The 20,677-nt window shown below is 37.6% G+C and overlaps 1 protein-coding gene across 1 annotated transcript in view; it reads right to left on the reverse strand.

Moving 5' to 3' along the window:
- Window positions 1-20,677, reverse strand: part of Iqcm (IQ motif containing M) — a 425,687-nt gene that overhangs the window by 244,738 nt on the left and 160,272 nt on the right. The window contains exon 8 of the mRNA XM_057753761.1: window positions 5,773-5,968. Coding sequence (XP_057609744.1) covers window positions 5,773-5,968 — 196 coding nt within the window. The remainder of the gene's footprint in view (window positions 1-5,772; window positions 5,969-20,677) is intronic.

Here is a 20,677-nt window from a genome sequence, read left to right on the forward strand (position 1 = left end):
GATTGAACCTCTGAACTGTAAGCTCCCACACTTCAATTCAATGTTTTCCTTTATAAGAGTTGCTGTCATCATGGTCTCTTCACACCAACAGAAAACCTAACTAAGATACTACTGAAATCTATATTCTACTTCCTTGTATTCCTTCCCTACTCTTTTACTTGAAGATATCAAAAATTCTGTGCTTCTGACTACTCCCTCAACTTTCTTCATCCAGTCAACCGTGAGTCCTATATACTGACATGTTTCTACATCTCAAGCCATCCTCACCATGTACCAGGCTAGTGAAAAAGTCTACTAAACCAGATTCCTCTCTTTTGTCCCCCTCTTTTCCAATACACTATTCAGAACAGCCCCTATTCCGGTCTAAACACTCTTGCCACTGGCCCACTTAATATCACAAATTACATACAAGTACATGTGATAAGTCTTGATTAATAATATGATTCAATAATATGGTTTTAAACATGACTTTTAAGAGCACTCTTAATATGCCTAATATCTTTAGCTTCCTCAATTCCACTTCGCAAGACTCTACAAGCTTCGTAAATGATACATCTCACTGAAGGTCAATGAAATAGATTTTCCTTATGCTGCTATGCCTCCATAGCCATCTGACAAAGAACTCTCTACATATCACTATATTGGCACTGCCCAGCCATTACACCAGACACAGTCATTTGGGTTAAGTGGGTGGTCTTGTTAAATTAAGTATTCACACAATGCCAAAGACTCTTCAAAGTCATCTGTATTTTCAACTGGTATGAGTGCTCTATGAAATCATATACCAGGGAATTGAATTCAAAATTTAGTGACATTTATTACATTTATATATATATATATATATATGAATTGATATAATTTTAGTTTAATTAAAAACATTAGCTAAAAGAGGATATATTGTTAAGTAAATGAAAGTTCTCCAGGTACCTAGGAGCCAAGTATATATATTGGCTATTCTATAGAATGTCAATGTGAAAGCCTTGAATAGACTGAACAACAGACTTTGTTGTTGCTCTTGGTTTTGACATATGACAATGAGAGGTGATTACTATTTTATCAAACTTTCAAAGGTTTTTCTATGCTCTAAAATATGAAAGACCATTTACCTATGGGTAATACATTGTACAGTAACTTTGAAATTTGAATTTTAAGATCTTAAGTGCTTTCTTAACCTAAACCTAAAAGTTTGATCAACATTACCAAAAGACAAAAATTACTTACTTTAAATTATAAATAAAATATTGATATTAAGTAAAATTTTAGATATATTATATTCAGAAAATTATCCTGTTTGTGTCATTGAAATTTTTAGGATTGTTATACCAAAATCATGTACTAACAAACAAATTTCTAAAAGAAAAGAACTTCCTGAGTAAAAGAAAATATGTTGGTAGTTAAATATCACAATCTCCACAATCTTTTGGTTTATGACTGATAAGATAATTGAAAACTATTTCATAACTTCCAAATATACCGAAACTGAGAGGATTTCCAAAAGCAATAGTGAAAACTGAACAATCACTGTAGTAGATACTGTCCATAGCAAAAAAGTGGGGTTCTGAGGTGGAAGCCTAGCAAATGACTTTGGAAGTCTCCCAGTAAAGGGATTGCTACCATGCTGTCAATTACCAGTGATTTGCTGAGTAGTCTCAAGAGCAGAATTTCTATCATAAATTCCACCATCAGCAGTCCTTCATGTAAGTATTATCCTAGAAGCATCATTTACTACACTATCAGGCTGTCCCTCTAACATTTTGTCAGTAGGCAAATCAACTTTAACCATATCAACAAAGCAGTCATCTAATCCACAAAATGCCATGCCAGTCACAGAACAATGGTGTAGGAGGTCCTTCTGTATTTGTATTTCTTTCATTGGTTATTAAAGAAACTGTTTTGGCCTAGTTGATAGGGTGGAACTCAGGTAAGTGGGGAAGACAGAACAGAATTCTGGGAAGAAGGGCAGTGTGGCAGATGCTGTGAAGCTCCTGCCTGAGACTGATGCTGGTTAGAATCTTTCCAGGTAAGCCACAACTTCGTGGTGTTACACAGATTGGTAGACATGGGTTAAATCAGGATATGAGCATTGGCCAAGAAAAGGCTAGATATGATGGGCCAGGCAGTAATTTAATTAATACAATTTCTGTGTGATTATTTAGGGGGTTAAGCTAGCCAGGTGGCTGGGACGAAAAACAGGCCCTCCCTCCTTCAACAGAACAACAACAACAACAAAAAATCAATGACCATAACAGAATTTATAACTAAATGAAAGTCCACTATCTTCTTTTTATTGGCTCAGATCCTGTAAAGGTACTTCCTGTTGTTTTTATATCAGATTCTACTGCCACAGAGAAATTCAACATTCCCCACACAAGTCTCTTCTTTTAAACCTCATATTGATTTCAATATTGCTAAATTTTCTGAGTCCATTTTTGTTCCAGAGGTAATGAATGACTACTATTCTTTCAGAAAGCTTGAAATAATATAATTACATTATATAAGACATCAAAGCTGCACACACAGAAGTTGTGCATCACTAGGATGCCATGGAAAACTTCTAAAAGTAATGTTTTATTGAATTAACTTATTCATTTCATAGTTACTTATTGGGAAAAGGCCATAGATTTAACACTCTTCTATATTTAAAAATAGTAGTAAACGCCGGGCGGTGGTGGCGCACACCTTTAATCCCAGCACTTGGGAGGCAGAGGCAGGCGGATCTCTGTGAGTTCGAGGCCAGCCTGGTCTACAAGAGCTAGTTCCAGGACAGGCACCAAAGCTACAGAGAAACCCTGTCTTGATAAACCAAAAAAAAAAAAATAGTAGTAAACACCAGACGGTGGTGGCACACACCTTTAATACCAGCACTCAGGAGGCAGAGACAGGCAGATCTCTGAGTTCTAGGCCAGCTTGTTCTACAAGAGCTAGTTCCAGGACAGGCTCCAAAGCTACAAAGAGAAACCCTGTATCAAAAAACCAAAATAAGTAAATAAATAAAATAGTAGAAAACATGTCAGGGGTTATAATCTAACCCAAATAAAAACATTTAAACACATGGAAAGACAATGAAGAAGAAAAATAGTGGATAATAAGTCATATAGTCGAAATTATAGAGACTGTTTATAATATGTCAGGGTAGTATGTGGTGATATGAATACAAAAATAAAAACTTCATATTTTCAACTAAGTCGTAAACATTGCACTGTCTATATTAGTTGATTTTTTTCTTGGCTATGACCAAATAACTAACCAAAGAAAACTATGGAAGGAAGAGTATTTAGTATCATCATTACATATTACCATTATGTCTCAGGAGATAGAGTCCATGATGGCAGGGAGATACGATTGTACCAGAAAGAGTTAGTCACAATCTGTCTATACTCATAAAGCAGAGAGAAATGAATGCTGCTCAGCTGACTTTCCCCCTTCTATTCATCTAGGATTCAGCCTATAAATGTACAGCCTCAATTTAGGGTGCTTTTCCTACATCAATCTAGACAATTCCTCACTGGCATGCCCAGAGATTTGCTTCCATAGTGAGTCTACATGCTGTCAACCTGACAATATTAAGCATTGCACAGCCATGGGTAGTTGTGTATACAGTATAGAAGATCATAAGGTAGAGAACTGAACAGAAGAGTGCAAATGGTTGCGCCTCGGCACTGTGTAGACCATGGAATGGGAGGGTCGGTTGCCTGAATGACTTGGAGTTTATGAAAATAATCAGGAGACAGAATTTTCCTGGATAAGATTAAAAATAATCAAAACAATAAGAAAACTGTGCAATCAAAATTTGGAATTTACTAATTTCTAAAGCATATGCAAAGGAGCACCATGTGCTAATCAGGACAGAAGCCAGAGACAGGAGATTATATGTCCTTGTCAGGAAGTTCACACTTCATGTCCAGTCAGTGTAAGGTAGCATAAGACCAGGAGAACTAAGGGACAATGATGAATTTATAACATATGGCACAGACTACAGAGGATTAAATGAGAATAAGCTCACAGTCAAGGAAATCAGCTGGAAATCCACTGTACTTATTCATGTGAGAACAGATTAAAAGAAAATCTGGGGGATAGGAAGCACAGAAAAAGATAATGTAAAAATTTGTGAAACGCATAGCAATTGGGTATGGCAATAAAAATGTCAAAAACACAGTCAATTCTAAGCAGTGTCCTGCACAGTTGATGTACTGCATAGGCAGTGCAAAGGAGAAAGTACTTGGGAAAGTAAGAAAATGAGTTCATTTCAGGCTATATGAAGTGTGACCTAGCTATGGAAAGTTCAAGTAGGCAGTGTAACACCTGGGTCTGAGCTACAGAGACAGGTCTATGATTTGGCTTTGATTAGATTCAGAAACAGTCTTGCCCGGAGTATTTCAAGTAGGTGACAAGAGATGTAGAATAAGCAGTCTTTGGTGCCAGACAGGCGTTCATCAGCTGTTTCACTCAACTCTGAGCACTTGATTTTACATATCTGAGCTTGGATTTCTTCACTTGTAAAACAGACACATCAGCTACCTAAAAGAATCAGTAATGGGTTAAGTATAATAAGAGTTTACCTAGTGATGTAACCCAGGTCCAGAAAGACAAATTTAACTACTCACTCACATGTGACTTTTTAGACATAAAGCAAAGAAAAACCAGCCTACAGTCCACAACCCCAGAGAACCTAAACAACAAAGAGAACCCTAAGAGAGGCATACATAGATCTAAATAGGAAGAAAAAAGGACAAGATCTCCTGAGTAAATTGGGAGTATGGAGAGCACGAAAGTGGGTAGAAGAGAAGGGGGAGGGAGGGGAGCAGAGAAACATGTATAGCCCAATAAAAACAATTTAAAAAGTTTATTTCTTACAAGACATTAGATTTAATATCAGAATGATATGTAATGATATATGTAAAATACGTCATCATTTATAATGATAACATAATGGGTACACTTATCCTTACACATAGCAGAGAGCTGTGTTCTTACACACAGGTGCTGAGGGGCACAACTGCAAACCCTTCCTGAGGGCTACTCTGCGAAACGTGCGCACGTGTCATTCATTTTATTCTTCATAGCTTCCAAGCTTTTGCCCTCAAGATGAGGACATTTCTTATGTTCTCACAGTGTTACCAACATCTATTTGGGGTTTTCTTGGATTTGAGCAGCCAAAAGAATACTTGTGATTTATTCTGAAAATTGGGGTTGCTGATTCTGAAAGTTACCAAGATGGATGTTGAGGGGAGAGAATGGTTGCATACAGTTCTTTTCAAAAGGAAACATTTCATACTGCAGGAATACCCAGAGGCTTGGGAAAAATAAAGCTTCCAGTTATTGTAACTCGAGAATAAATAGCAAAAATAAAAAAAAAAAAAACAATATGACAGTTTGCTCTGGTTTAAGAACTGCCGAGCTAGCAGGGCGGTGGTGGTGCACGCCTTTAATCCCAGCACTCGGGAGGCAGAGGAAGGCGGATCTCTGTGAGTTGGAGGCCAGCCTGGTCTACAGGACAGGAACCAAAAGCTACAGAGAAACCCTGTCTCAAAAATTAAAAATAAAAAGAACTGCCGAGCTACAGATAAACCTAGTATTTTATTCCATGTTCAAATTCTCAGGAGAGAAAACTGCTCCCAGTGAAAATTATTTATTTCATTTTCTTAATCAAAAACGTGTAGATAGAATTTTGTTTGAAAAATTACACAACTACTTCCAGCAGACTATTCAAAATTCTATAATTGAATCTATATGAGCAAAGGCAAAGATGCTTGCCTGTGAGGCATCTCTTACCTTAGTCCTTATTCTTTGAAGTCTTTTACGTTCAAGCCATCCCCTGATAAATGCTTGTGTGACGGTGATCAATTTAATAACTCTTTTAGTAAACACAAGTTTGTTTCTTTTCTGGAACAATTGGTAAATTTCTAGATGTGGCCCAATTCTTTTAACTTTACTGTCTATTTTATCTGTCTTCATAACAGTCTTTGACCTAAAAATAAAATATTAAAACTTCTTAGCGATAGCTAGAAAAATAAACATATCTACAGTCTTAAATTCTTTAGATGATGATTGTATACACACACACACACACACACACACACACACACACCATAGTACTGAGGATTCAAGCTTTGATCTCCTGTACAAGCACTCTACCATTGAGCTACATCCCTAGTTCTTTTTATGTTTTTAATTTGATACACAGTCTTACTAGGTTGCTCAAAGTAGCCTTGAACTCACTGTATCCCAAATAAGTATGGAACTCATGAGTTTCCCTGCCCCAGCCTCTAGAGAAGTTAGGATTACAGGCCTTTACTATTAGGTCAGCCTTCAATGACAAATACATTGAAACAAAAAATGTACTATGACTTGTACATAGACGTTAACATGACATGTCATTAAACTATGCTGATAACGTTCCAGAGAAGGCTGAAATGCTAGAATCAATATACCACGTATAACATGAAACTTCCAATGGGAAAAAAATCAAAAGAAAGTGAATATTTTAAACATATCCACAAAGATAGAGGGTGAGTATAAATAATTTTCATGTCCCTTTAGTTCTACTTTAAATATCAAATCATTTGTCACATATATGCCAACTCAGCATCACCTGGAAATCCAGACCATAGACCTGAGAGGGGCAACAGTGTGGCAAGCAGGATCCTGGGCTACAGAATAAACCACAGAAACTGTGATCAGTCTTCACTACTAATGTAAATAATCCTGCAGCACTAATGATAAGCATAGAAGAAAACCACTAGTTCTCTGTCATGAGTATGTATATAGTATGAGTATGTAGCCTTGGCACCTTTGTATCTACAAAAATCATAGATAAGATTTATTTTTAACATGGTAACAAGTTTCTCAAAATCTTTCAGTGTCTATTTCTCTCACAAATTCTTAGCATATATAGATATAGATACTAAAAAGCAGAACTATTTCATGTCTCCTATGCACATATCTAGAGAAGATGCACAGAGAAGTTTACCCACCACAGTTGCCTCTTCTCCAGTGCAGGCCTCAGGATTTCACACCCATTTTTCTTAATGCTCAGAGTAAATCTTTGACTCAAACTAGCTGTGGCTGTGGTTTTGCTTTATTTTCTTCTAGCCTGTTTTTATTTTTGCATTAAGTGGGTCCTCGAGCAAGTCTGATGTGGGAGGTCCTTCTGTCTATGTGTTGCTTTTATTGGCTAATGAATAAAGAAACTCCCTTGGCCTGTTGATAGGGAAAAACTTAGGTAGGTGGGAAAAACTGAACTGAGTGCTGGAAGAAAGAAGGTGGAGAGGGAGATGCCATATAGCCCCACTGGAGACAAACACCAGAACTTTAGCCAGTAAGCCACAGCTATGTGCAATATACATACTAATAGAAATGGGTTAAATTCAGATGTAAGAGTTAGACAATAAGAAGCTAGAGCTAATGGGACAAGCAATGATTTAATTAGTATGGTATCTGTGTGATTATTTCGGGTCTAAGCTAGCCAGGAGGCAGGGACCAACAAGTGGCTCTTTCCTCCCTACTACAAATTAGCAGCCAATGTGGTGGACTTAATTCTCTTAACTATGCCTATATTCCTAAATATTGTTTATAAATGTTTGTTTACATTTAAAGGGGGATATGCTATAGAGATTTGCATTGGTATGGATCTTGGTTTGCTGATACAAATTTGGGTTCAATTTTGTTATATGTATATTTCTGCTCCTGATTAAGGTATTGTGTTTGTGCGGCTCATCAAAAAATGTAATGTATAATTAAGAAATAGAGGTTAATAGATAATCATCTATAACAGTCAAACCTGTAGTCATGTTAGATTTTCTAGACATAATAGAGTTATATTTCAGTTAAATAGGTATTCTTCAAATCTTTCAGAGACCTTCAGAATATGCATTTAAAATGTTTTAAAACTTAAGACTTTTCATGACAATGAGACACATCTGCTCCTGGCAGTACAAGTTGCTACTTCAAGAAGAAGATGGGCATCAAAGAGGCTCCTTATGGAGTTGATTAGCCATTTGGGCAAGAAACTGCCTGGACTGCTTGATAAAGTTGACATGCAGGACCTGCAGAGAAATGACTGCTAAACTTGCCTAAAAGTGAGACGATTCTTCAGGGTTCCTGCTACATGAAAGAGTCTGCTAGACGTTCTGCAAGACACAGAGGAAAGTGACTGGCAAACTGCAAATATAGGTGGAACTATCTTTGAAATTTCCTGCCTTGTGGAAAAGTCTGCTGAATACTATGGTCCAGTAGGCTGAAAACGGATGCCCCAATGGTACAAAAACGTTGGGTAACTGTTCAGGCAGTGAGGTGTCACTGTCAATTCTAGAGTTTTGGAAGTTGCTTACAATGTACTTTCTGTTTACTTAGGTAGTATTATATCTTTCTGAAGTCTTTGATGGAGTTGAAGAATTTGTAGTTATAGTTATAGCTTTCCTTAGTTATGATAAAAGATAAAGTAGATATAAATATTGTAACTGTAATCTTGTTTGATACCTGTTTTGTTATATGTAATTTTACTATGTTAAAGTTAAAACCTTTCTTTTTTATTTGAACAGAAAAGGGTAAATGATGTGGAAAACTGCCTTGGCCTGTTGATAGGGCAAAACTTAGGTAGGCAGGGAAAACTAGACTGAATGCTGGGAGAAGGAAGGTGGAAAGGGAGCCACTATGTAGCCCTGCTGGAGACAGATGACAGGACTTTAGCTGGTAAGCCAAAGCCACATGGCAATATACAGATTAATAGAAATGGGTTAAATTTATATGTAAGAGTTAGCCAATAAGAAGCTAGAGCTAATGGGTCAAACAGTGATTTAATTAATACAGTTTCTGTGTGATTATTTTGGGTCTAAACTAGTTGGGTGGCAGGGAACCAACAAGAAGCTTTCTCCTACCTACTACACAAATCTCTTTTGTTTTTGTTTTGTTTTGCACATTATTTCTCTTCCCTTGGTATTTGCAGAGTTGAGACTTTTATTTTGAAATCTAAATTGGCATCAAAACTTGGTTACCAGTAGATAGCAAGGAAGCTCAAATCTGTCTTTTGTATTTTTCTACAGTTTGCCTTAAAGACTGTGTTTTCTTCTAATATGCACTGTCTTGTATATCACAGGAATTACATCATTCTGGAATATAAGTTTTAACTTCAAACACAGATTATTTTATTTTTTTCATTAATTAATTATTTATTTATTTATTTTAGATTTCTGCCTCCTTCCCGCCACCGCCTCCCACTTCCCTCCCCATCCCCCAATGAAGTACCCCTCCCCTCGTCAGCCCTAAGAGCAATCAGGGTTCCCTGCCCTGTGGGAAGTCCACCCACCTCCATCCAGGTCTAGTAAGGTGAGCATCCAAACTGCCTAGGCTTCCACAAAGCCAGTACGTGCAGTAGGATCAAAAACCCATTGCCATTGTTCTTGAGTTCTCAGTAGTCCTCATTGTCGGCTATGTTCAGCTAGTCCGGTTTTATACCATGCTTTTTCAGACCCAGGCCAGCTGTCTTGGTGAGTTCCCGATAGAACATCGACATTGTCTCAGTGTGTGGGTGCACCCCTCGTGGTCCTGAGTTCCTTGTTCGTGTTCTCTCTCCTTCTGCTCCTGATTTGGACCTTGAGATTTCACTCTGGTGATCCAATGTGGGTCTCTGTCTCTGTCTCCTTTCATCGTCTGATGAAGGTTAATATTCAGGAGGATGCCTATAGGTTTTTCTTTGGGTTCACCTTCTTATTTAGCTTCTCTAGGATCACGAATTATAGGCTCAATGTCCTTTATTTATGGCTAGAAACCAAATATGAGTGAGTACATCCCATGTTCCTCTTTTTGGGTCTGACTCACCTCACTCAGGATAGTGTTTTCTAGTTTCGTCCACTTGCATGCACAATTCAGGAAGTCATTGTTTTTTACTGCTGAGTAGTACTCTAATATGTATATATTCCATACTTTCTTCATCCATTCTTCCATTGAAGGGCATCTAGGTTGTTTCCAGGTTCTGGCTATTACAAACAATGCTGCTATGAACATAATTGAGCAAATACTTTTGTTGTATGATAGGGCATTTCTTGGGTATATTCCCAAGAGTGGTATTGCTGGGTCCAGGGGTAGGTTGATCCCAAAATTCCTGAGAAACCACCACACTGTTTTCCAAAGTGGTTGCACAAGTTTGCATTCCCACCAGCAATGGATGAGTGTACCCCTTTCTCCACAACTTCTCCAGCAAAGGTTATCATTGGTGTTTTTTATTTTTGCCATTCTGACAGGTGTAAGATGATATCTTAAAGTTGTCTTGATTTGCATTTCCCTGATCGCTAAGGAAGTTGAGCATGACCTTAAATGTCTTTTGGCCATTCGAACTTCTGTTGAGAATTCTCTGTTCAGCTCAGTGCCCCATTTTTAATTGGGTTGATAAGCCCTTTATGGTCTAGTTTCTTGAGTTCTTTAAATATTTTGGAGATCAGACCTTTGTCAGTTGCGGGGTTGGTGAAGATCTTCTCCCAGTCAGTGAGTTGCCTTTTTGTCTTAGTGACAGTGTCCTTTGCTTTACAGAAGCTTCTCAGTCTCAGGAGGTCCCATTTATTCAATGATGCCCTTAATGTCTGTGCTGCTGGGGTTATACATAGGAAGTGTTCTCCTGTGCCTATGTGTTGTAGAGTACTTCCCACTTTCTCTTCTATCAGGTTTAGTGTGTTCAGACTGATATTGAGGTCTTTAATCCATTTGGACTTGAGTTTTGAGCATGGTGATAGATATGGATCTATTTTCATTCTTCTACAGATTGACATCCAGTTTTGCCAGCACCATTTGTTGAAGATGCTCTCTTTTTTCCACTGTATACTTTCAGCTCCTTTATCAAAAATCAGGTGTTCATAGGTTTGTGGGTTAAAGCCAGGGTCTTCTATTCGATTCCATTGGTCAACTTCTCTGTTTCTATGCCAATACCAAGCTGTTTTCAATACTGTAGCTCTGTAATAGAGTTTGAAGTCAGGGATGGTAATGCCTCCAGACAATCCTTTTTTGTATAAGATTGTTTTGGCTATCTTGGGTTTTTTGTTTTTCCATATAAAGTTGATTATTGTCTTCTCCAGATCTGTGAAGAATTTTGATGGGATTTTGATGGGGATTGCATTGAATCTATAGATTGCTTTTGGTAGAATTGCCATTTTACATTGCTGATCCTCCCAATCCAAGAACAAGGGAGATCCTTCCATTTTCTGGTGTCCTTATCAATTTCTTTCTTCAAAGACTTAAAGTTCTTGTTAAATAGATCTTTCACTTCCTTGGTCAGAGTTACCCCAAGATATTTTATGCTATTTGTGGCTATCGTGAAAGGTGATGTTTCTCTGATTTCCCTCTCTGCTTCCTTATCCTTAGTGTATAGGAAGACAACTGATTTTTTGGAGTTGATCTTGTATCTTGCCACATTCCCAAAGGTGTTTATCAGCTGTAGGAGTTCTTTGGTAGAGTTTTTGGGATCGCTTATGTATACTATCATATCATCTGCAAATAACAAAAGCTTAACTTCTTCCTTTCCAATATGAATCCCCTGATCCCCTTATGTTGTCTTATCGCTATTGCTAGAACTTCAAGCACCATATTGAAGAGGTATGGAGAGAGTGGATATCCTTGTCGTGTTCCTGATTTTAGTGGGATGGCTTTGAGTTTTTATCCACTTAATTTAATGTTAGCTGTCGGCTTGCTGTAAATAGCTTTTATTATATTTAGGTATGATCCTTTTATCCCTAATCTTTCCAAGACCTTCATCATAAAGGGGTGTTGAATTTTGTCAAATGCTTTTTCAGCATCTAATGAAATGATCATACATTTTTTTTCTTTCAGTTTATTTATATGATAGATTAAGTTGATAGATTTGCATATGTTGAACCAGCCCTGCATCTCTGGGATGAAGCCTACTTGATCATAATGGATAATTTTTCTGATGTGTTCTTGGACTCGGTATGCCAGTATTTTATTGAGAATTTTTGCATCGATGTTCATGAGTGAGATAGGCCTGTAATTCTCTTTCTTGGTTGGGTCTTTGTGTGGTTTTGGTATCAGGGTAACTGTAGCTTCATAAAAGGAATTTGGCAATGACTCTTCTGTTTCTATATTGTGAAATACATTAAGAAGTATAGGTATTAGCTCTTCTTGGAAGGTCTGATAGAATTCTGCATTGAAACCATCTGGTCCTGGGCTTTTATTGGAAGGGAGATTTTGATAACCATTTTTAATTCTTCACAACTAACAGGTCTATTTAGATCGTTCACCTGTTCTTGGTTTAGTTGGTATATGGTACTTATCCAAAAAATAATGTCCATTTCTTTTGCATTTTCCAGTTTTGTGGCATACAGGCTTTTGTAGTAAGACCTAATGATTCTCTGAATTTCCTCTGTGTCTGTGGTTATCTCCCCCTTTTCATTTCTGATCTTATTTATTTGTGTTTTCTCTCTCTGTCGTTTAATTAGTTTGGTTAGGGGTTTGTTGATCTTGTTGATTTTCTCCAAGAACCAACTTTTTGTTTCATTGATTCTTTGGATTGTTTTCTGTGTTTCTATTTTGTTGATTTCCACCCTCAGTTTGATTATTTCCAGTCTTCTACTCCTCCTGGATGTGTCTGCTTCTTTTTTTTCTAGAGTTTTCAGGTGTGCTGTTAAGTCCCCAGTGTATGCTTTCTCAGTTTTCTTTAAGTGGGCACTTAGTGCTATGAACTTTCCTCTGAGCACTGCTTTCATTGTGTCCCGTAGGTTTGAGTATGTTGTCTATTTTCATTAAATTCAAGGAAGACTTTAATTTCTTTCTGAATTTCTTCCTTGACCCAGGTGTGGTTCAGTAGTTGACTGTTCAGTTTCCATGAGTTTGTCGGCTTTCTTGGGGTAGCATTGTTGCTGCCTTCTAACTTTAATCCGTGGTGATCTGATAAGACGCAGGTGGACACTGATATTTTTTTGTATCTGTGGAGGTTTCCTTTGTTTCCGAGTATGTGGTCAATTTTTGAGAAGGTTCCATGAGCTGCAGAGAAGAAGGTGTATTCTTTCCTATTTGGGTGGAGTGTTCTATAGATGTTGGTTAAGTCCATTTGCCTCATTACCTCAAACAATTCTCTTAATTCTCTATTAGGTTTCTGTCTGATTGACCTGTCCATTGGTGAGGACTACTAGTGTGTGTGGTTTGATGTCTGCCTTGAGTTCTAGTAATATTTCTTTTACATAAGTGGGTGCTTTTATATTAGGGGCGTAGATATTCAGGATTGAGATTTCATCCTGATGAACTGTTCCTGTTATGAGTATAAAGTGTCCATCTCGATCTCTTCTGAATGATTTTAGTTTGAAGTCCGTTTTGTTAGAAATTAGTATGGCCACACCTGCTTTTTTCTTAGGACCATTTGCTTGAAAAACCTTTTCCCAAACCTTTACTCTGAGTAGATGCCTGTCTTTGTGGATGAGATGTGTTTCTTGCAAATAGCAGAATGTTGGATCATGTTTTCGTATCCAATCTTTTAGTCTGTGCCTTTTTATAGGCGAATTGAGACCATTAATATTAAGTGATATTAATGACCATTGGTTGTTTACTCCAGTTATTCCTATTGTTTTTGGTAGTAGAGTTTGTGTGTCTCCCTTCTTTGAGTGGTGCTGGTGAAGGGTCGCTAGATGCCTGAGTTATTGTAGGCAGTGTTGTCTATGTTGGATTCCTTGTGTTGTGATTTTCCTTCTATTACTTTCTGTAGGGCTGGATTTGTAGGTACGTATTGTTTAAATTTGTTCTTATCCTGGAATGTCTTGTTTTCTCCATTGATAGTGAATGATAGCTTGGCTGGGTATAGTAGTTTGGGTTTGCATTCATGGTCTCTTAGTTTCTGCAGTAACTCTATCCAGGACCTTCTGGCTTTCATGGTTTCCATAGAGAAGTCAGGTGTAAGTCTGATTGGTTTACCTTTATAAGTAGCTTGCCCTTTTTCCTTTGCAGCTCGTAATATTCTTTCTTTAATCTGTATATTTTGTGTTTTGATTATAATATGGCAAGGGGATGGTTTTTTTTTTTTTTTGATCCAGTCTGTTTGGTGTTCTGTATGCTTCTTGAATATTCAAAGGAATATCTTTCTTTATGTTGGGAAAGTTTTCTTCTATAATTTTGTTAAAAATATTTTCTGGGCCTTGGAGTTGTGACTCTTCTCCTTCTTCTATCCCTATTATTCTTAGGTTTGGTCTTTTTTATTGTGTCCCATATTTCCTGAATGTTTTGTGATGAGAATTTGTTGGCTTTGCTGTTTTCTTTGATCAGTTCTCTATGTTGTCTTCAGAATCTGAGATTCTTTCTTCTATCTCTTGTAGTCTATTGATTATGCTTGTTTCTGTAGTCTCTGCTCATTGACCTAGATTTTCCACATCCAGCTGGTCTTCATTTTGTGTTTTCTTCCTTGCTTCGATTTCCGTTTTCAATTCTCGAACTGTTTCTATTACCTGTTTGATCGTTTTTTCTTGGTTTCCCAGGGTATCATTTACGTATTTATTCATTTCATCAAACTTTTTGTTATACTTCTCATCCATTTCTATAAGGGTGTTTTTTACATGTTGTTTAAGGGACTCTATTGCTGTCATAAAGTCAATTTTTTCCACTTCTTATGTGTTAGGGTGTTCAAGTCCTTGTGTTGTAAGATCATTGTTTTCTGTTGTTTTCATGTTGTTTTTCAGATTGTTGGGTGAATTCTTGCCTCCGAGCTCCCGACCCAGTGCCCAAACAGGCTATACTGGGTGATCCTTCGGCCCCACAGAAGGGAGGGGAGTGAAGGAGAGCCCTGGGCACATGCTGGGATATGCCAGGAAGAGAGAGGTCACAGCAGAGGAGGAGCAGCCCCAGCAGAGGGTATCAGCCTTCGCATGCTAAGCTGGGGCTGAAGGGGGTCGGGGAATGCTCCTGCTCCATTTCCTGTGTCCCGCCACAGGCCTAGACCACTCTCCCCACTCAGGAGGGTCTTCAGGGACAGGAACAGGCTCCCCGTTCGCCCATGGACCTCACCAATAAAAGGCCTCCTACTAGCAGGCCAGGCCCTAAAAAACCTACTTGATTTAATTGTAGTGGGGTGATCTCTCTCAGTGTGGGCTTCACTATTTTATGCCTGGACTATCCCCCATCCGCTGCTTCTATCTGCAGGGGCCGGGGGTCTGCCTCTTCCGTCTACCCACAGGTTATTTTATAGAAAAATTAGAAAGTAGATCATTTCTAGATTTAAGAGCCAGAGGACCAGGACACTGATTGCTAGACAGAGTCTTCTCTCCATGGCAAGGAAACTACTCCCATAAAATATCAGCAGTATGGTTGCATAACCAAGACCTGTACAATGGCAACATCAGTTGCCATGCCAATGGAGATAGGGGAAATTTAAGAAGACCTCAATCCTAGATGAAGAACTCCAGTCAGTCAATAGATTCTAAGAGTAAGAATTTAAGAGCCAGAGCCCAGGACACACCTGACGCTAGATAATATCTCCTAGACAAGACCAGGAAAATACACTCATGAAATCACAACAATATGGCAACACTAACTGACCTGTCTGAGTGAACTGGAAAATTCCTCAAGGCTCCACTTCTAGATGAGAGTTAGAGGGGATTAAGGGCTGCGGAGAGAGGAGGAAGCAGTGTTCTCCAGGAATGAGCCCTCCCATGATTTGCCCATTCCAAGTAATCAGCACACATACACATGCACATATACCCACATGTGTATCATGCATATACATACAACAGTAATAAAGAAGAGGTCATGAATTTGGGAGGGAGAGGTGGGTTGCAGCAGGAGTTGGGGAGGAAGGGGTGGTGGTAATGCAGCTGCTGAGTTCATGAATGATGTTCTCAAAACATTTCTTTTAAGAAATGCAGACATTAAAAATATGTTGGAAGTGATTTTTTTTTAACAACTGAAAAAGAACAGTTTGCCTTAGGGTCTAAATATACAGACATCGGTCAGGAATGAGTGGATAATAACTAGCATTTAAAGCAGACAAAGCCAAGATAGGATAATTTATGGAGGACTTTCTAGAAAAGCTTTAACTATTTTTACAAATAAAGCTTCGAAAAGAAGCTAAAAATTATACTGACAGATGAATTTTGATGAGGATAATAATAAAATAGGCAAAAGGGCAGAGAATTTAACCCAGCAAGAGTGCTTGCCTTGCATGCACATGGCCCTGAGATTGGTCCCCAACACTGAAAAATCAGTCACAAATGTCACACAGGTTGGATAAAAAGAAAGACTAAAATTTAATGTGAAATCCTTTCTGTCACACCAACAAGTTGATTTTCAAGTACCGTCTGCTCTTAATTTGGCAGAGAAGGACATATTTCATGCCTTTAATATAATTTCCCTAGGGAGCAAAACGTTCCCGATACTGAAAAACCATAGATTTAGTAATGTTTATAAATCATTTTCTTTTTTTATGATTGACTTTTGCAAAATTTGGTGTCCCTGATATTTTCTGTCATTTAACCCTGAACTACTTTTTATTTTACTTTGAAAGTTAATACAAGTCCTTTTTGGGGTGACATTATAAAGCCACAAAGTTTGTACTGCCCTTGGGGGTTAGTGATATTTCCTTAGTTCCAAGTGATGAATGGCTACATCCCAATAGAGTAAATGTACAGAAACAGTGGTTGCTGGGAATTCCTGCTCAACATACCTTATACCACTTAATTCAAATCACCAAGAAACTATTCCTGCCTTTCCCTCATATTTTCCTATATGTCCTGTGATAAAGTACACACATGTCATTAATTGTGTTTTTTGAAAGGAACATAGGAAGCATGATAACTTTATGAAGGTTGCATTTTCTAAACAATTTATCACAGAAAGAAAGGACTTATAGGTACAGTCTTAAGCAACTATTACAGATCTGTTAGATGAAACAAAAGAATGTACCAGGATGGCAGGATGACTTCTCATCCAGAAGCATAAGCTTCTTAACCTAAGGCCAGCATGACCAGTAATTTGTAATTCCTATTTATTTTCTATCAAAGTCGAGAAAAACCCATTGGATGACTACATATAGTTTACTATTGCCTTAGCTTATATGTACTACAATGAATAGCCTCTAAGACATACTGAAATGTTTCCAAAAATCTGTTAGTGTTCAAGAAAAACAAATACCTAATGAAATTTTTGGTTACATTGTAAGTTATAAATTCACAGTATTTATTAAACAATACATGCTAATCTATTTTATCTGTGAAATAAGTGAAATAGAAAAATGTTAAAAAAAAAAGAAAAATGTAGAGTTCAATAAAAAAAATAAGTGAAATATGTAAAATGCCTTTTTTGAGCTCATTGTGTTAGTATTTCTAAATTTTTAATAAAAATCACATTTGGGTATGTTGTCACTTCCTATACTCTTAGAATTTAGGAAGTACAGAAGCAGGATTTCAAGGCTCGCCTAAGCTACATAACAAGTTTGAAGCTAGCCCAGGACTAGAATTAACTAAAGAAATACAAGCTGGAGAGAGAAGGGGTGAAGGGAAAGACTGGAAAGAGAAGTGAATGAGAACAAAGGATAGTGGCATATGCATATGAAAATGACATGGTGAACCCCATTACTAACCTAAAGATATGCCTTTAAATAACTAGTGAGTTCAAAAGGATGTTTTAACATTAAAACATCCTTTAGTGTTAAAGGATGGATCAGTCTTCAAGAAGGAAGTTCCTGCTGCTTTAGTCATTGTTACATGATTGAACATTTCTCAGCATATAGATTTCTGTGCTTACTGCATCCCTTTTTCTTTGTATTTTAATAACATTGGTCAATGAGGCAGTATTAAAGCATCACTTGCTGAACAAGAGAGTATGTGTCTCAAAATGTGCTTTTGATTGAATCTTCATCTACAGCGAAAACAACTATCCCTAAAATAATTGGAATCCCAAACTATTTTCTCTAAATAGTCACTGAAAATTTTGTTTCAACTCATCCAGTGCTAAATTTTGTAACACTGCATATAAACTCAAACTTTAATCAGCACTTAGCTGTTGTCCACCTAACACAAGAGTAGTGTACACACAAGCAAAAGAAATCAGCTACCTCCTTTCACATAGCTCAGATTTATACTCACTTTCTGAAAAATCAATAGCTATTTTTTGAATTTCTAGTATGTAAATATGTCTTCATAAAAGTGTACATAGCTCAATTCCAAAAAAATCTCTAAGAAATGATATCATATTCTCAGAAAACCAAACATACTGTATATTGTCACATTATATACCCTGATTTAGGAGTAATGGCTTCTAAGCCTGGTTTGTTATAGCATAATAGACTGCCTTGAAGATCTTATCATTTTCCCAGATAAAGTTTTCATTGTCCTTAATTAAAACATAAGATGGTTCTTCAAAAATTTTGTGAGAAACATAAGGGAAAATGTTCCAGCAACAACTTTGTTAAAATATAAATAATAAGGCACAATTGTTCTCATTTTCAAAATTATAAAGGAAACACTACACAAATTTCATTAAAAGTTTTATTAAAGATTCTAGTCCCTTTGTTGTAGGAAGGTACTCTGCAGGATATGGAAAGAGAATCCTAGACACCAACCCAGTCACAAAGCCCCTGACCTTTTTCTGTCCTGTGGGCAAGATGTACTGGGGCAACAGTAGCCCAGAGCTTGTTGGTTTAAGGCCTCCCCCATGAGAGGGAGCCTATACTCTGAAATGCCTGGATGACCAGGAACTGATGACTGCACAGCCCAGAGACCTAGAGTAGAACCAAACTTAACTGGCCAGAAAACAAACAACGACAGAGCAGGCCCTCTACATCTATGTTACGACTTTTAGCTTGGCATTTGGGGGAACTTCTGACAGTGGGAGTGGATATATCTCTGACTCCTTTGCCAGATTTTGAGATTTCTTTTTCTTCCTTAAGGGTTACCTAATCTAGGCTCAACCTGAGGGCTTTGCCTTGTCTTGTATCTTGTTTTGTGGTATTTAGTTGTTTTCTTTTAGAAACCTGCTCTTTTCTCAAGAGAAAGCGAAGGAATGTAGATCTGGAGGAGAGTGGAGAAGTGGGGGAACTGGGAAGACTGGATGGAGTGGAAACTGTGGTCAGGTTGTATTCTATGAGAGAAGAATTCATTTTCAATTTTAAAAAGTTTTCTTAAAGAAATAATGTCAACATCATTCTTGACTGCTTAGGCTGTTCAAGAAAATAACATGTTATTATGAGAACAAAAACTAGTCACTACCTTTTCTAAAAACTATGGGGAAAGTCACATGCATGAAAATATACACCATGATTTCATTTATAATGAATGATTTTATAAATATCTAAGTTGCTAGATTAAATCAATAAATAATAAAGTCATAAACCAATGTTGATTATGTAATATTAAAAGTCTTATAATTTCAAAATTTGGGGAATAAAGGTATTTAACTACATACATTAATGCTTATAACCTTTTCTTTAAAATGCATATAAATAAGAGTAGGAAACAACATGCCAAAACGTTACTGCAGTGTGCCAGCATGTTGTTAACCATAGGTGCACTGGGCTCTTCAGAGGGAAGAAATGCCCACATTGAAAAATTCTGACTCATCTTCTACAAAAACTTATAGAAATATCTCATTAATCTGCAGACTGGAGAAAAAGCATTGGGGTGTAAAGGAAATTGGTTGTTTTAGTTTTTTAATTTTGTTCACATATTTTGAGATAGGCCAACATACAATGCATATTTTCAAAGACAAATGCAATTAGTTTTATATTTGACAGGATTAACAATAGTCACTTTCTCTCTTTAAGCCTTAACTTTGCGATTTTAATTATTCCTTAAGATAGTTTGTGTGATATTTTGTTTGCACTACAACAAATAAATCTTGCCTGAAGACCAGAATGTGGAGCAATCCACTAGTTATCCATAGAGGCCAGGAACTGATAGCACACACCTTTAATCCCAGCCCTGGGGAGGCAGTGGCAGAAGGCTCTGAGTTCAAGGCCACCTTGGGCTATACTCAGTTAATCCAGTCTCAAAGAGAAACAGAGCCAGGTAGCAGTGGTTCACACCTTTCACCCCAGTACTTGGGAGTTACACACCTTAAATACAGCACTAGGGAGGTAGAGACAGGGAAGAGATATGACTGGGCAGAGACAAGAATGCAAAGAAGGAGAGAGGTCCTCAAGGCATTCAGTCTGAGGAGTTGTAGAGATAGGATACCCCTTCACTCTGAAGGTTTCATAGAGGTGTGTAGTAGGAGCTGCGGGCTGCGTTCCTGCCACCCGGCTCCAGGCTGCCTGGCTAGCTTATGCCCCGAAATAATTACATGGAAACTGTATTCTTTTAAACACTGCTTGGCCCATTAGTTCTAGCCTCTTAATGGCTAATTCTCATATCTTGCCTAACCCATATTTAGTAATCTGTGTAGCACCAGTCTTACCAGGAAAGATTCAGCATGTCTGACCTGGCGGCTTGCTCCATCGCATCTGCCCTGGAGAGGAGCGGCATGGCATCTGCCTCATTTCCTCTTCCTCCCAGCATTCTGTTCTGTTTACTCCACCCATCTATGTTCTAACCTATCAGGCCAAGCAGTTTCCTTATTAATTAACCAATGACCTTCCTCCATCAGAGGTGAGAAATTGTGTCTGGCTGCTCTGCTTCTCTGATCTTTCATCTTTCACCCCCTAATATCTGATTCAAGGTTTTTGTTATTAAGACCAATTAGAAATTGCACTACAATAGTTATC

This window comes from Chionomys nivalis, chromosome 21 (assembly GCF_950005125.1).
Source record: "Chionomys nivalis chromosome 21, mChiNiv1.1, whole genome shotgun sequence".
In the NCBI taxonomy this organism is placed as follows: domain Eukaryota; kingdom Metazoa; phylum Chordata; class Mammalia; order Rodentia; family Cricetidae; genus Chionomys; species Chionomys nivalis.